The sequence below is a fragment of the Dromiciops gliroides genome, chromosome 2 (genome assembly GCF_019393635.1).
Source record: "Dromiciops gliroides isolate mDroGli1 chromosome 2, mDroGli1.pri, whole genome shotgun sequence".
NCBI lineage: Eukaryota > Metazoa > Chordata > Mammalia > Microbiotheria > Microbiotheriidae > Dromiciops > Dromiciops gliroides.
The window spans coordinates 533206730-533224041 of NC_057862.1; the positions used below are offsets into that span (position 1 = coordinate 533206730).

Sequence of the window (17312 nt, forward strand, 5' to 3'; positions counted from 1 at the left end):
GCAAATTTGGAAATGACTGCTGGTTGGGTTGTCAACTTGATTTATCCTCCTGGACACTTGTGAGTCATTTGCAACCACCTGAAGTATCAAAGTAACTAATGACAGCCTTTATACCCTCTCTTTCTAGATAATATAAAATACTTAGGCCTAGAAGGGTTCCCAAAGCTCAAATTTAAGTATATTAGGTGAGAATCATTCATTAATATATGGTATGGATTCATGTCCCCTTAAATTTCATTTTAATCATTTGTACTAATTGACAGAGTAGATGGCCTGTAAGTCCCAGAAAATCTGCTAATAGGTAATTGCTTTCCATAGCAGTGTGAACATTTGCATTTGTAAACCTTTAATGTCATTAGATCTTTAATGTTTCTTCTGCGGGTTAATAGTAGAGAGAAGCTTGGGTGCCATTATGCTGTTGACGACATCTGCTAAAGGACTTAGAGGCAGCCAAAGTCTGTCGGACTCCTGGCATGGTATTGGAGAAAAAGAACCTGGCCCGAAGGCAAGAGGCTTGAAGCCTTGTCCCCATTCTACCACTGGGCAGGTGTGTGCATGTGCGTGTGACCTTGGGTGAGTCTCATGTCTGGGCCTCCTTTGTAAAAAAAAAAAAAAATGGTCATGAATTTCAGATCTAAAAAGACTTCCAAAGATCATCTGGTCTAGGCCTCTCATTCTATAGATGAGCCTGCTGAGGCATAGAGTGATGAGGAACTAGAGTGACATATACCCAGAAGGTCCTGTATATCCTGAGGAAGAGTGGGATCTGGTCTCTAACCAAATACTGCCTGCTTCTTCCTCACTAAACCACCAGGCTTTCTACATTTATAGTAATTGATAGAAGTTGAGAGGGGAAGGGACCACATGTAGAGTTTTACATTCAGTTCTGAGGACCATATTTCAGGAAGGACTTTGATAAAGTGGAGGGCATCCAGAAAAGGGTGACCAGCTGAGCTGTGTTCATACCATAGGAGACCAGGGTGAAAGAAATAGGGATATGTAGGTTAGAGAAGAAAAGACTTACTGGTGGGAAGGGAGGGAGCAGAGATTAAATTGTCTTCAAGTAGTTTCAGCCTTGGAGTACAGAACTATAGCAATGAGCAGAAGCTGCAGAAGGTGAGAGGGAGGGAATAAGCAGGTATGAAGCACCAGGGAACTGTGCTAAGTGCTTTACAAACAATTGGTAAGATCAAGAATAGGCTTGACCTTAGAGGTAGCTAGGTGGTACAGTAGCTAGAAGGCTGGGCCCAGAAGCAGGAAGAGTGGAGTTCAAATCTATCATCAGATGCTTACTGAGTGACCTTAGCAAGTCACTTAAATTTTGTCTGCCTCAGTTTTCCCAGTTGTAAAATAGGAATAAATATTGCCTGCCTCCCAGGGTCATTATGAGGATCAGATGCCTGGGGCATAGTAGGTGCCATAAAAATGCTAACTATTATCATCACCATTATCATCAGTAGGTTTGATTTAATAATTAGAGCTATTGAAAGTTAAAATGTGCTGCCTTAAAAGGCATTACTTCTCCCTCACTGGAGCTCTTCAAGCAACAGCTGGATGAACACTGGCCAAATATAGTATAGAAGGGACCTTTTAAAAAAGGTATGGGTTACACTGGGCAGCTAGGTGGCACAATGCATAGAGTACCTGACCTGAATTCAAATCTAGCCTCAGACACTGGCTGTGTGACCATGGGCAAGTCACTTAACCCTGTTTGTCTCATTTTCCTCATTTGTAAAATGAGCTGGAGAAGAAAATGGCAAACCACTCCAGTATCCTCACCAAGAAAATCCCAAATAGGGTCTCAAAGAGTCAGCCATGACTGAAATGACCCAAAAAAGAATAAATGGGTTATACTAGCCAGACAACAAGGTCCATTCCAAAAATCACTATAAAGATGGGAAGCTCGGTGAGTTAGTGAAGAGGGGGCAGACAATATTTGGTTAACCCTTACATCATAACATAGAGATCAAATGCTACTCCTCGGGATATCCAGGACCTTCTTATGTATGTCACTCCAGGTCCTCATAACACTATGCCTCAGTATACTCATCTATAGAATGAGAGGCCTAGCTCAGATGACCTTTGGAGGCCCTATTAGATTTGAAATGGAATTTCTGTAATTCACAGAATCACAGTTTGAGAGTGAGAAGAGATATCAGTAACATCCTTCTGATATGAGCCAAAGCAAAAGTTTCTGACCATGAGAAAATTATATTCTATAGAGGGATATGATATGTTTACAAATAAGTAAATGAACACTATTTACAAAATAAATATTAAGTGATTGAGGGGAGAGGGCAGAACTAATAACTGAGGCAATAGCTTAAAGGGTTAGGACTGGAAGGCCTTTGAAGCAGGCAAGGATTCTAAAAGGCAGAAGGAAGTGACTGAATCAATCAACAAGCATTTATTTATAAAGCTGTTACTATGTTATATGCCAAGCACTGTACTAAATGCTGGGGATACAAGGCAAGACAAAAACTTGTTCTCTGCCCTTGGGGAGCTCATATTTTAATGGAGAAGGAGGTAATTCTAGTTCTAGGGCATAGCTATAAAGCTGAAAAGGTAGAAAAGAAAATGCTGGGAAGTGTCTAGGAAGCACATTTGGCTAAAGCGTGTGGAAATTTATTTTGATTTTGTTTATAATAAGGCCTATAATTGCCCTGATTCTGTCCTTCTATACCTTCCTGATAGGATCTTCTAAAGTTATTCTGATTTTTCTGGTAATAAGGCCTGTAATTACCTTGATTGTTTCCTCTTTGAAAAAAATGTCTCTGATTATTCCTATTCCCCCTAAAAAAATCATTAAGGCTTTCACACATTACCTGTCTCAATTCATATCTTCTGGTTCTACACTCTCTCAACAAGTGTCCTTGCTTCTCACAGTATTGACACACTTTAGGGGTTTTATACTGATCTTTAACTCTTTTACCTGAGAGTGCAGGTGCTAGGATGCTTCTGCTTTTAGGCTTTGCAGCATCCTGCATGAGAGGCTTCTGCTGACCTGCTTTTAAAGACTGGTCAACACCTTTTTCTAACTTCAGGTCATTTTTAGTAGAGGGAGCTCTGGCATCCCTCTTAATACATGGCTCACTATGGGTACAATTCTTTTTCTCTCTCCAGAGTTGTATAAGAAAAATACCATGCTATTATATTAGTAATGGAGAGAAAAAAATTACAATTGCTAGAGCTATTATTATATTAGCATAATAAGGGTCAAAATTAGTCAAAATGTCTCCAGTAATATTAACCATGGGATCAGTGGGGAAAATAGACTCACTCATCCCATCATTCCAAAAATTTTTTATAGTATGGATGATGAAAAGTCCTGTAAGGCTATAAGAAAATACTGAGCTAGTCATTCTTTTAAAGCGAGACAATTATGTTGTCCCAGAATACCCCAACAAAAAAAGGCAACAGGTAAAACAAATATTCAATCATGGTTCAGTATAAATGCTAAGGCTTGGGGCAGCTAGGTGGCGCAGTGGATAGAGCACCGACCCTGGAATCAGGAGTACCTGAGTTCAAATCCGGCCTCAGACAGTTAACACTTACTAGCTGTGTGACCCTGGGCAAGTCACTTAACCCCAATTGCCTCACTAAAAAAAAAAAACAAACAAACAAATAAATGCTAAGGCTTTTCTCTGCTAGCAAAAAAAATCTGATAAGACTTAAGAGGCTTTCAAAAAAAATTAAAGGAAGTAGTGGGTGGAAAAAATTTTTTTTTTAATTTCCTAGTAGCCCTTTTAAAAGAAATATTTTTTACCAGGTTAGTAGGTTAGAAACTCCTACCTGGCTCACCATTAAATATTGTAAAAAAATAAATAATTAACTATAACTAATCTTGAAAAATTTATAATTTTGGACTTATGAAAAATTATGATTATATGAAAAATGATAAGTTTAGAGAAATTATAATTGGGCCGTAAGTACTGCCGTGGTCGCCATTCAAATGTAGAAATATTTTTGATGATTGGGCCTGATTTGGGGGGCTAATCTGACTGGAGGACTAATTTGGGGACTTTTGACTATTTGGCTGACTGCTTTTAACTTAATGTGGGCCATTTATAAAGTTCCACCACACTGCTCCACTCCCAAATTGATAAGCAAAATATTAAGAAGCCTCTCAACTAAATAATCAAAGCAGAGTTTATTTATGAGATACTATTTAAAATTATGAATACAGGGAAATAAAATGTACAACCTGACTGCATTGCGGTGCATCTCTTTCCACTGCATCTCTTTCCCACCTGCTGGGCCTGGAACTTTTTTTTTAATACAATAAGGGCCTTAGCCGCCTCTCGCCTCAGGGTATGTTACACTTTCCCTGGTCAGCTACTTTCTTCTAACTCCTCTTAATCTTCACTTTCTCCAACCTGTACCCTGTGCTGACTGCTTCTGTGCTCTCCACTGCCTCCTGGTCAGTCTGTCTGTCTGTCTTTCTGCTCCGTCAGCCTAAAGGTAGGGTCCCCAAATCAAAATAAATTTCCACAAGCGCAATATGTCTAGGAGGATAGTTTGAAATCAGCATGTAAAGATAGCTTGGAGCCAGATAGTAAAGGGCTTCAAAAGTCAAAAAGAAAAGTCAGGTCTTCACTTTCGCAATATCACATTTGAAGCTGTGGAGAGTAGATTGGACAGGCAAGCGATTAGATGCAGAAAGATGAATTAGGAGGCCATTGGGTTAATCCAGGCCTGAGTTGATAAAGGCCTGGATGAGGGTAGTAGTTCAGAGATGGATATGGGGATGGGTCTGAGAGATGATATGGTAGAAGCAATAGTGCTTGACACCTGTTTGGATATGGGGATGAGTGAAAAGCGTGGATGGTTCTTAGGTTGAGAACCTGAGTGAAAGGAAGTATGGCAGTGTCTTTGAGAGAAATAAAGTCATTGGGAGGAAGTATGGTTTTAGGTGGTAGATAATGATTTTTCTTTCAGACACATTGACTTTGAAGTTCCAATGAGACACCAAGTGGGAGCTGTACAGCAGGAAGATGGAAATGTATGACTGGAGAACGGAGAGAGTTAAGGGCTAGCTAGATAGATTTGAAAGTCATATGCTCAGAGATTACAGTTGAATCCATGGGAGCTGATGCGTTCATTGAGAGTGTGGAGATAATAGGGTCTCAGGCAGAGCCCTGGTTAATTCACACATAATATGAGTGGAAGAGAGGGGAAAATTTGCTTCAAAATGTGGAAGGGACCTCAGAACTCATATATTCAATTTCATACCCTAATGCAGCAACTCCAGACAATTTTCATGTGAATTTCCATTAATGACTTCTAGTAAGAAGGAGCTTGCCACTTTCCAAGATACGCAATTAGACTTTGGGACAAAACTGTTAGGAAGTTTTTCCTTAAATCAATCCAAAAATTTAAATTAAATTAAATTAAATTTTAAAATAAATCAATCTAGAATCCAGTTCTTTGATTCTTCCACTTATTGTTCCTAATGAGGCTTTCTGGAACTAAACAGTCATTGTAATTCCTCTTCCCCATGAGAGCCCTTTAAATACTTCTAACTAATACACCTCTAATTTTTCTTTTCTCTAGGCAAAACAGCCCCAGATAATTCAATAGATCCTCAGAGAGAATGCTATACAGGCCCCTCGCTATCCTGCCTCCCTTTGCAAGTTCTACATCTTTTCAATGATCTTTCTAGCATTTGAATTTGAACCCCAAACTCCAGATGTGGTCTGCTCAAGACAGAGTACAGCAAGACTATCACCTTCCCCTTTCCAGACATTAAGCTTCTTTTCATATAGTTTAAGCTCTTTAACCTGCCGTGTGACATTACTGAAGCATATTGAACTAGCAATTCATTAAGACACCAAGATCCTTTTCAAATAAATGCTTGTCTAGCCCTGCTCTCCCTATCCCTCTAATGCTGAACAAATAGCACAATTTCTTAAGGTGTCTTTTGTATGTCAGTATGAGTGCCATGGTACTCTCTGTAAGACACATCATATTTTCCCTGAGATCTCATCATCTCTTTGTTCAAGGCACCTTAGCTTTACACTGCAAATCTGTTAGGACATTTATTCATTCCTTAGCTTAGGTGTCCTCTGCATTCCTCACTGGTATATAGAATCACCCCTCTCATCTTTCCCCAAACTTCCTCATTTCCCTTTTATTGCTACTGATGCTATCATTCTCCTCATCATCCAGTTAAAAACCTCAGTGGTATCTTTGACTCCACTTTTTGCCACTCTCCAATATTCAATCAGCCGCTAAGTCCTGTTCTTCTTCTGAAACAGGTTTCACAGTAGTTTCCTCCTCTCCACTCACAAGGATGCCACAATTATTCAAGTCTCCTTTACCTCTTGTCTGGGCTATTGCAGCAGGCTCCTAACTTATCTCCTATTTTTACCTCCTTTTCGGTAGAGCTGCCAAAGTAACATTTCCAGTATATGAGTTTGACCATCAATCAATCAAGAATAAATTATTAAGCACTAGCCATCTATGAGGCACAGTGCTAGGAGGAGGGGTTAAAAAGTGACAACTTCAGTCCAAATCCTTCAATGAACAAAATCCTAATGATTTTTTATTGACTAATAGATTACACTCAAATTCCTTAGCTTGGCATTCAAGGGACTCCAGAATCTGACTTTTAACATTTCAGCCTATTGCACACTGTCTTCTCCGTGTATCCTATACCCCAACCACAGTGGACTACTCATGGTTCCCTGAACTGATCAATGGTATCCTATCACGCTATCCCCACTTGTCTCCATGTCAAAACTGTATTTGACCTTGAAGTCTCAGCTCCAAGGTTACCCACTCCATGAAGTCTCCTTTCATCCCTTCAGGTGTGAATGAATCCTCTCTCTTCTAAACTCCCAAAGTACATTATATCTTATCATACCCTACTATGTACCATAATTATTTGTACACTGACCTTCCCCTACTCAATGTTTTAAACAGCTTGAAGTCATATCCATCTCTGCATTCATCCCTCTCCCCACAAAGCAGAGTGTCTCCCACACTCACGTACTTAGTATTTGTTGAGAACTGGATTTGATTATTGGTAAATGTCCATCAAGACCATATAACGGGATACTGTGTTGAGTTTCAGTCTTATGGAAGGTTTCATCTACTTAACCCTGTACACAAAGAGTTCAGTCATTTTCCTAGTTGAATAAAGGATCTCTGATTTCATTGATTTTGATGCTCTCTTCAACAATATGATCTTTCACTCCTCCACACCTCTAGTAGACAATTTCATTAGTTGCAGGCAAAGAAAAGCATCACCTACTTATTGTCCACTCTTACCATGATGGATTTCATCCTCATATAGCCTAGTCCTTGGATGAGATGCTCAGTCAGACACTGGGCTTGAGCTCAAAGCCTACCCAAGAGTGTATGTATAACCCATTAAGAATCCCAACCTCCCCCCTAAAAGGAATCCCAACTCCCTGCATATTATATGAAGCTTTGAGTGAGGTGTTCAGGGAGTACTTTATTTTGAAGGATAACAGAAGCCTAAAAAAATTCCATCTAAGTTCAGGAAAGTCCCATCTCCCAAAGTTAGAACATCTTATTACAATCCATGAACATTGAAAAAGTGGCTTCAAAATAAAAGAAAAGAAAAAGAAAAAGTGGCTTCAGTTGCTGTTTTACAGCAACAACAATAAACAAGCATCCTTCCACTGAACCTTTCTACTGCCAACCTCCTCCTCCCATCCTCTCTACACAAGGACACACATTTTAATAGAGATGCACATTTGTATTTTAAGATGCGCACATCCCTATTAGAGGAATGCCAACCAAATGAGATCTTAACTCTATCTCTTCATAGGCATCAAAATAAATGGAAATTCACAAAGAAGCTGAAGGGGAGAAAGTACATACTTGGTCTGGTGTTTTGAGCCTTTCAGGTGGGCATGATACTGTTCTATTGAGTTGAGGGTGACATGACAGATGCTACACGTGTAACTGCGCCTCAGACCTGTGAACACAAAACTAGAAGTTAGGTTATCCTGGTGGTCCCAGTCACCTCTCCCCCACCCATCTTCTGTTTACAGCTCAGAGGAGGCAGATGTTTAGTCAACAGGTCCCTCGCAAGGCTGGCAAATTCAGCAGCTTTCCACATGGTCTATCTGAAGGACAATATGAAGCCTCCCAATTTGTCATCCTCCACCAAAACCCTTCCCTTCCCAAATATTACAAAGTGTGGAATGTTACAACTATTATTATATTAAAATCTGCTATCATTCTATTAAAATAATTATACCAATATTACATAATAATGATAATTCACATTTATATGGGACTTGACAGCTGATGAAGAGCTTTCTCCACAAGCCTGTGAGATGGGCTGTCAAGCAGTAACTCCTGTAAAAGGTCTGTCCTGGTCTTCCCAGGTATTTCCCTTTAAGATGGTGTTCCTTCTGGGGTAGCTAGATGGCACGGTGGATAAAGCACCAGCCCTGGATTCAGGAGGACCTGAGTTCAAATCTGGTCTCAGACACTTGACACTTACTAGCTGTGTGACCCCGGGCAAGTCACTTAACCTTCACTGCCCCACCAAAAAAAAAAAAAAAAAAAAAAAAGATGATGTTCCTTCTAACTCTCTATATATCTTGTAATGACCACTTTATGCCCATGCTGTCTCTCTCATTAGAGTATAAGCTCCCCAAGGACAGAAACTGATTTTTCTATTTCTTGGGATGCCCAGAGTTAAGCAAAATGCCAGGCACACAGTAAATACTTAATAAATGTTTGCTGATTGACTGGTTAATTGACATATAATTATCGCTGTTTAACAGAGGAAGAAATTTAAGGTGTTCCAGAGGGGTCAATGACTTACCCAGGGTCACACTGATGGTAGGGCAGAAACCTGAACTCAGTTTCCTGGACTCCAAGTCCAAGCTATTCCCACTGCATCATGGTGCCTTAATCTGAGCCTGTTCTTAAATATCAGTTTGAACCTAACCCCTTCACATAGCTTTACTATAGTCTATGGCACGAGATTCAGCATCTTCCTGTTGCTGCTTCTAGGGTGGTTTCACATTCCTGAATGCCAGGAGCATCTATTTGTAGCAAGTGTACAATTTTTGTGGGTTTTTCCTTTAATTTTTTTGCTTACAATGTTTTCAGAATTAACATAATCATTTTTTTTATGAAAGAGGGCAACTCACAGGGGTGGGAGACATGCAACAGAGACTATAATATAGGGCAAATAAATGGCTTGCTGTCCATTTCAGTGGACCTTGAAAGCCTGCATTCAAATGTCAAACCACATTGTCCCCTATAATAACTAAAATTTTCATTTGCTTTCCTTCCCTTGAGGCTATTGAAAAGTCTCCCAGCTGATCCCCTGGGCTCAGTTCAAATACCTAAACAGCTATATACCCACATTATTATATAAGATAGAATCTGCCTGGTACTCACAACTCATCAGCACCCTCTGCCCCTCTGATTGGACCCTTTTACTAGAAGGCAAGGTCACAGGCTTCAGGGACTATACTTAAAGAGGGTTATCAGTACAGTTTTTCTCTTTTTCTACCACATATGCTGATTTGGGACATATTTGGAACCCTCCATCTTGCTTATGTGTCAGGTACTTTCTCTTCCCACCAACTTTTCAGCTTCCTTTTGTGTGCTGATTTCCCCCACCTCCATTGGACTGTAAACTGTTTGAGGGCAGTGTCTTTGTTTTTATTTTTATTTGTATCCCTGGAACTTAGCATAGTGCCTGGCATATAGGAGGAACTTAATGTTTATTGAGTGACTGGCATGTATGTACTGCTGCCATATGAGTCTCCCTAAAGCAAAATTTTGTTCATCCATTCATTCATTCATTCATTCATTCATTCATTCATTCATTCATTCATTCATTCATTCAATAGACATCTATTCGATGCTTTCTATGTTCAAGGCATTGGGAAAGAGTAAAATCAAATAAGACAGGCTCTTTTAAAATATTTTCACTGGCTCCCTATTACCTACTGGATAAAGCACAAATACTTTCATTTGGCTTTCAAGGCCAACCATGATTCGACCTCAACTTTATCTTCCATTGCTCCACTTCAGCCACTATATGCTATAGACAAACCAGACCATTTATTGAACATTCCCTAAAAATTTCTGGCTTGTGTCCTTTGCTCTTACTGTTACCACTGCCTGGAAAGTATTTGTTCCCCAAATGCCACATACTGTAGATCAGTCTCATTAATCCTCAGACATTCTTTCAAGTTCAGTTCAATTTACCCTCTCTATAAAACCTTCCCTCGGGGCGGCTAGGTGACACAGTGGATAAAGTGGATTCAGGAGCACCTGAGTTCAAATCCGGCCTCAGACACTTGACACTTAATAGCTGTGTGACCCTGGGCAAGTCACTTAACCCCCATTGCCCCACAAAAAAACAAAACAACAACAACAAAAATACCTTCCCTGATGACACCAACCAGAAGTAAGCTCCTCTTCCTCTAAAACCATATAACTCCTCGTACCTTTTTTCACTCTTTAAGTTATATTATCTTTACTTGAATACATATCTTATGTTCTCCATTAGTCTGTAACCACCATGAGGACAGGAATTACATCTTATTCATCTTTGTTTCTCTCTTAGCTTCGGGCCCAGTGTATTGTACAAAATATAGACCAAAAACTGTTTATTGAATTGAATGATGGGTAAGTATCAATGTATTGATTGGAACAATGAAGAATCAGTCAGTCTGTCTGTGAATCAGTCAGTCTGTCATAGTGGCTCTAAAACAATTGTATCACAGTTAACTGATCAAATAAAATCTAACAAAATTGACCTTTTGCTGATTTTTTTGACAACTCAGCATTCCACCAAGAAGCAGTTGAATCATTGATGCTATTGGCCCAGTCTATCAGAGGCCATGTGTTCTGTACCATATTTATTATAAATAATGAATATTAATGAATATTAATAATAATGGCTAAAATAAATCCTCTAGATGGTCCTGTTTGATAACAACATTGTGTTGGTTGTGTCAGATCTTGAAATGCCACGGAACTTTCTCTATTGGATTCATTCTCATTTGAAAAATATTGGCCTACTAATCCATATGGGAAAAAACAGAAGGAGAATGAATATTCATTGTCCAAACTGTGATAGACACTTGGATGGGCAGCCCATACAGGCAATCTATCATTACATATATCTTGGTTGGGTACTTCATATGGCTAAAGATCTAGGTCAAAATAAAACAGGAGGCAGAGAATGGGGGAGATTTTATGTGAGGAATAACATGGAATTATTTTCCCTATGATACTATATTGCTACAAGCATAGAACACCACAATCTCAGAAGAGTTAAAGTTACAAGAGACCTAAAAGGCAATAAAGAGACATATGGGGCAGGGGTCAGTGGTCTGTAGGTTGTTTATGATAATGACTTTTACATGAAAAGCGGCATAAAAGACAATATCAAGGACACCAATGATTTAAAAAAAATAAAAGTAGAAATACAGCCAACAATGACCCATAAGAGATTGGTAGCCCAAGTGTTACACTAGAGTCCACGAAACAGTAGGAAAAACTAAAACAAACAAAAACTAAACTAACTCCAAAAATCTCAGGAAAGGTCTCCATTATTTTGGCTAGGTCATTAGAGGAAGATATATGAACAGACACAGGTAAGAGTTATGCATAATGGGAAGATGAGGATGCATTATGTTCTACATGATTAAAAATAGTATCCAAATGGATGAAACTCCCAGTTTAAAGGACTGATGTAACTATTGATAATTATAATAATGATAATAACTCATAATAATAATGCACATAACATTTATAAAATATCAACCTTTGCAAAGCGCTTTACATCACATATGGTTTTTTTTGGGGGGGTACTACAACGAACAGCTAGGATAGGTACTACAGGTATAATTAAGCCCATTTTGCAACTAAGGAAACTAAGGATCATAAATATGATATGGAATGACCCTAAGGTCTTAGTGAAGTTTTAAGCTGGAGTAGTTTAAACAGAGCTTTAGGTTTTAACTGCAGTAATACTTTTGGGACACCCTGTACAACTTAGTTATGGAATGTCATGGAAACTGAGGAAACTGAATTGTAGAGAGGGTGAAATTAGTTGTCCAAGGCCATATAGTCATTGTAAAAGTCATTATCATAAACATTTATTAACCACATACTAGATGCAAGGCACTGTGGGGATTCATAGACAAAATGAAAAACAGTATCTACTCTCAGGGAGCTCACATTCTACTGAAAGGGGACTTAATTCACCCAACCTTATAGAATTTCAAAGGTCATCAGGCCCATTCCATCCTCCCATAGCATACTTGACAAAGGTTTACTTGTTCAGACTTTCCTTGGACATTCCAAGGTATCCAAATAAATGGAAATTCACAAAGAAATGGAGGAAAGAAATGTGCATACTTGGTATGATGCTTTGGGCCTTTCATATAAGTGTGATATTGTTCTATTGAGTTGTAGGTGATGTCTTTCAGTTTTCTGACTGCAAATATAGTTCTCTTTCTATCATATTACAAGCCTCCTGAAATAATAGTGTATATGACTGCTAAGAGTTGTTATTCCATAAGGAGAATCTTACTTGAATTCTACCTTTCCCTTTGGAATAGACATGGTTAAAAATGATTGTGGAGATCACATAAGAAATCACAACCACCACAGCTGAGACTCTTACAGAACCTTCTTTTTACACTCAGAATCAGCATATGCCCAAAGTAGTTGTGGGTTCCCTTCCCTGTGAATTTTACTCAACAGTCTGTCTTATAATAATAAATGGCAACTACCAAGGATAGAGCACCTCCCTGGACTGAATGCAGACTAAGCAAGGGCCTCTGCATAACCAGTGACAGCTGGGCAGGGCAAAAGGCATAAATAGCTATGCTTAAAATGGGCACTTTAAAGACTAGCAACAAATCTAATAGTTTGTCGGCATAGTTACTTTCCATTATATTGTTCCTGCTTCTGAAGCCAGAAAGAGGGCACAGCAATAAATATTAGGCATTTTATTGCAGAGCTACAGAGCATAAATGGGAAGCACTTTACAGGGCACCTGAGAAACTACAGAAGGGACCAGGAGATGACCAGCCACGTCGGAGAGTGCCCTCACTTCCATGGGACCTTTGCCTCCTACTTCTCATGAGATCTGCCTTAAACGCTTCTTATGTTGTACAACTCTGGGCAAGTTGGGTTACTTGTCAAAAGCTATTTCATCATGTGTAAAATGGAAACATTAAATATGTACCTGACCTACATCACAGAGTTGTTGAGAGGATAGGACTTTGGAAGAGAAAAAGTAAAGCTAAGGGAATGGCAGCTGCTGTTATAATTAATATCATCATTCCTACACTTAAGCCTCCTCTGGAGTATCCCCATGCCTTAGTGGTGACCTTGGGATCTCAAAGTAGGCAGCTAAGGACAAATTACTTATTGGGTTTCATAGAAGTCCTAACCTCTCTTAACAGAGATCTTAAAGTCATGTCAGGTCAATGAGTCATTTCTGACAAAAGAGGAGTCCATGGGGACTTTTAATAGACAAGTGTCATCTAGCCCTACCAATCCTCAACAAAATTTTGGAGCAGGCTTCTCAGGTTGATGATATTCCTATTGCCAAATCTTCATTGGCATCGCATAGTTGTCCCCTTCCTTTGAGATATAGGTTCACCTTCTAGAGAAACTGAATCTCTGTTTCAAGAAATAATTTTGAAAACATGAGTGAAAAAAGAAACATTTTCTGTCTAACCTCCTGCAGAGCTGAAAATGACCACCACCACACCATCATTCATTCCCCAAGCAATACAATTAAAACAGGTTGCCTTCTGAACAGATTGGGGTGCAAATTCTTCTGTCCTTTTGGTGTTGACAAAGAATAAGGATATATGTTCTGGCTCTACAGCCAACGAAACAAGTTACTTCCCCTGTTCCAATAGAATGTGTGAAAATACCATTAAGTCCCCTTGCCTACTGTGCCTTAATGAATGGCTCAGCTTCTAAAACAAAGACATTCATTATTTTCTGGGCTTCTTCTCCCCAGTGTAGCCAATGAGCTATAGAGGAAGTTTTGGTTGCTCTGAGTTTCCATTCCATGGCTCTGCCTCCAAGCACTGACCAGTGGGTACTCAATAGTCAATTAAACACAAGCACATGTGTTTTCTAAAATTGTTCTTTTAACAACTTTTTAAATTAAAAAAAAATGAAAAAGAGTAAATAGGAAGAAAACAAAATCACTGCATCATCAGAAGTCACTGTCAACCCAAGCAGCAAACCCTGAAGCAGGAGAACAAATTTGCTCTCTGTAGTTAAAATGCTATTTAGATGTGTTAGATGCCTGACCTGACAATAGATGAAGAGATGATATATACAAGGGAAAAAAGTCATAGTTCTTCTCTCCTATTTTTTTATTACAAAATTGAGATGGTACCTTAGAGATGATCAGATCCAACACATTTATTTTACAGAGGGGAATACTGAGGTTCAGAGAATGATAACAACAGAAAGAACAGGAATAATAACAAAAGTGGCTACATGCTATAAATAGCTAGAGGGTCTGTTTTAGAGTTTGACCACTGAGTTGACACATATTGGCCAAAGAAACACACACAAATCACTTAACCTTTCACTGCCTCACACAACTGAGACCGCAAGTTACGAAGGAGCTGCTGATCTGCATCACTGGGGAAAGGGGCTCCCGTAGCAGGAATTCCACATACAGATGAAATCACAGATCTCAACCAGGAAACAAGAATTAACATTTAGGGGATATGGGGCAATGAGAGTTAAGTGACTTGCCCAGGGACACATAGGTAGTAAGTGTCAAATGTCTGACCTGGGACTTGAACTCAGGTCCTTCTGAATCCAGAGCCAGTGCTTTAACCACTTCACCACCTAGCTGCCCCATATAATTTATTCTTTACAAAGCACTTTTCTCACAGCAAGCCTGTGAGGGAGGAATTGTAAATTTTATCATTGGAATTTTACAGATGGGCACATTGAGGTTCAGAGTAGCGTTGTGTCTTACTAAAAGGGATATTGGAATCCAGGTTTTTCCTGAATTGTACAGTATGTAACATGCTAGACTTTGTTTTCCTTCACTGTATATATCAAAAATGAACTTAAAGTGTGTACTATGTTTAAAGCAGAGTGCTAGGTTCAGGGGACACAAACATGAAATAATCCCATTTTTGATGTTTATGAGACAATCCTATGTAGGACTTGAATTCGAATTGTGGCTCAGTATAACAAACTATATCATTTGGAACAAGTAATCTTTCCTCTTTGAGAAGATTTATAAATTCCACTTATAGATAAATGGAATTGGGGGAGCAGTATACTTAATTATTTCCAAGTTCCTCCCCAGCTCCATGGCCTATTATGCTGAATGTAAAAACTGCCTGCAAATCACTCTGAACATTCTCTTTCTCTTTGTATCACACACAAACATGTCAGTTCAGCAGGACCGAGGGAAAATAATAGATCCCATTTACATATTGCTTTCAATTTTATAAAGCACTTGCTTAACAGAAAGAAATCTTTCCCTTCCTCAAACTCACTTCTCTTCCATGCTTCCCTGTTTCTGTCATGGACCCCAAGTTTGTAAGACTGGAGCCATACTCACATTTCATCACCCTACACAGGAAATCAGTTGCCAAATGTTGTGCCTTCTGCAGCCACAAGAACGCTCACACCTATCTCTTCCTCTCTTTTCCCACAATCACCATCCTAGTTTAAGCCTTTATCACCTCTCACTATCACAACAGCTTCCTAATTATTCTTTTTTGTTTGTTTTCCCTTAATAGTATTTTGTTTTTTTCTAATTATTCTTCTTGACTCATTTCTGCCCAATCGAATCTCTTCTCCCTGCCAAGCCAAAGTCATTTTTCTAAAGCACATGTTTGATTATGTCATTCCTCTACTCAAAAAACTTCAGTGGCTCACTATTACCTGTAAAATCATATATAGGGGCAGCTAGGTGGCACAGTGGATAAAGCACTGGCCCTGGATTCAGGAGGATCTGAGTTCAAATCCGATCTCAGACACTTGATATCTACTAGCTGTGTGACCCTGGGCAAGTCACTTAACCCTCATTGCCCTGACCCCCCCCCCCCAAATCATATATAAATTCCCTTGTTTGACATTTAAAGACCTTCAGAGTCTGGCTCCAACCTACTTTTAAACCTTATTATAAATTCCTATACAGGCTAGGCAAACTAGTCTTCTTGCTTTTTCTCATATGTGACACAACATCTCCTATCTCTCTGCATTGGCACTGGCTGTCCCTCATACCTGGAATGTACTTTCTCATCATATCTACCTTTTAAAATCCCTAATTTCCTGGAAATTAGGTCAAGCACCACTTGCTTCATGAAATCTTGACTTATCCCCTAACTACTAGTGACTTCCACCACAAGAAGAGAGCTTGCATTTATAGTGTAGGTATCATACACACACCTAAATATGCATATGCTGCTTCCTCCAATAGAAGGTTGCTTTTCAAGAGTGTTTTGTCTTTATATCCCCTGTGACAAGAACAGAATCTGACACATAGCAAATTTCTTTTTTTTTCTTTTCTTTTTTTTTTTTTGGCCAGGCAATTGGGGTTAAGTAACCTGCCCAGGGTCACACAGCTAGTAAGTGTCAAGTATCTGAGGTCGGATTTTAACTCAGGTCCTCCTGAATCCAGGGCCAGTGATCTATCCACTGTGCCACCTAGCTGCCCCACATAGCAAATTTCTAATGTAACCTCAGTCCCAAAGCCTACTGGCATGGGACTTTCTTCTCAGTGATACAGAGCAATGTCCTGAGCCTTCATGGGGCATGGGGTGCAGTTATTGAGAACAAGAGAGAAATTCAGTCTTTCCAGTTTCCTTTGTACCTTCTTTGAGCTGGAGAGTTTCTTTGGGCTCTGGAGTCACTTGAGTACTTCTGGCTTCCAACTTCAAGAGAGAATATGAATGAAGCCAACCTCACTTTAGGATTCTCAATGGAAAGACTCTGGGAAGACACAAGAGAAGCTAGAAGTCTCCATCACTTCCTTGTCCCCAGCTTGCTGCACTAGAGACTTTGGGGAATTTCTCCATGGGTGAGACCCAGGACCTTCTCTCTTGGTTGACTTGTTACCTCTTCCCCAATGGGAGAACTCTTTTACTCTGTATTGTCTGGTACATATTGTCCTATGTATACTTTCTCTGATTTCTATTTTGCTATTTCTACAATTGTCTTTCTTTGCTACTCAATATGTGTGTTCATTTTAGAACTGGTATTTGGTGGGAAAGAGTTTAAACTTTGGTTATAAAGCTTAAAGTATTGCTTCCTCCCAATAACAGTAATCACAAGATAGATTGAACTTG

At 39.3% G+C, this 17312-nt stretch overlaps 1 protein-coding gene across 3 annotated transcripts in view; it reads right to left on the reverse strand.

Annotated features, from left to right (window-relative positions):
- Window positions 1-17312, reverse strand: part of ZMAT4 (zinc finger matrin-type 4) — a 729909-nt gene that overhangs the window by 277937 nt on the left and 434660 nt on the right. For all 3 annotated transcript variants that reach the window (XM_043989058.1, XM_043989056.1, XM_043989057.1), the window contains one exon: window positions 7852-7948. In XM_043989058.1, the coding sequence (XP_043844993.1) occupies window positions 7852-7948 (97 nt within the window). The remainder of the gene's footprint in view (window positions 1-7851; window positions 7949-17312) is intronic.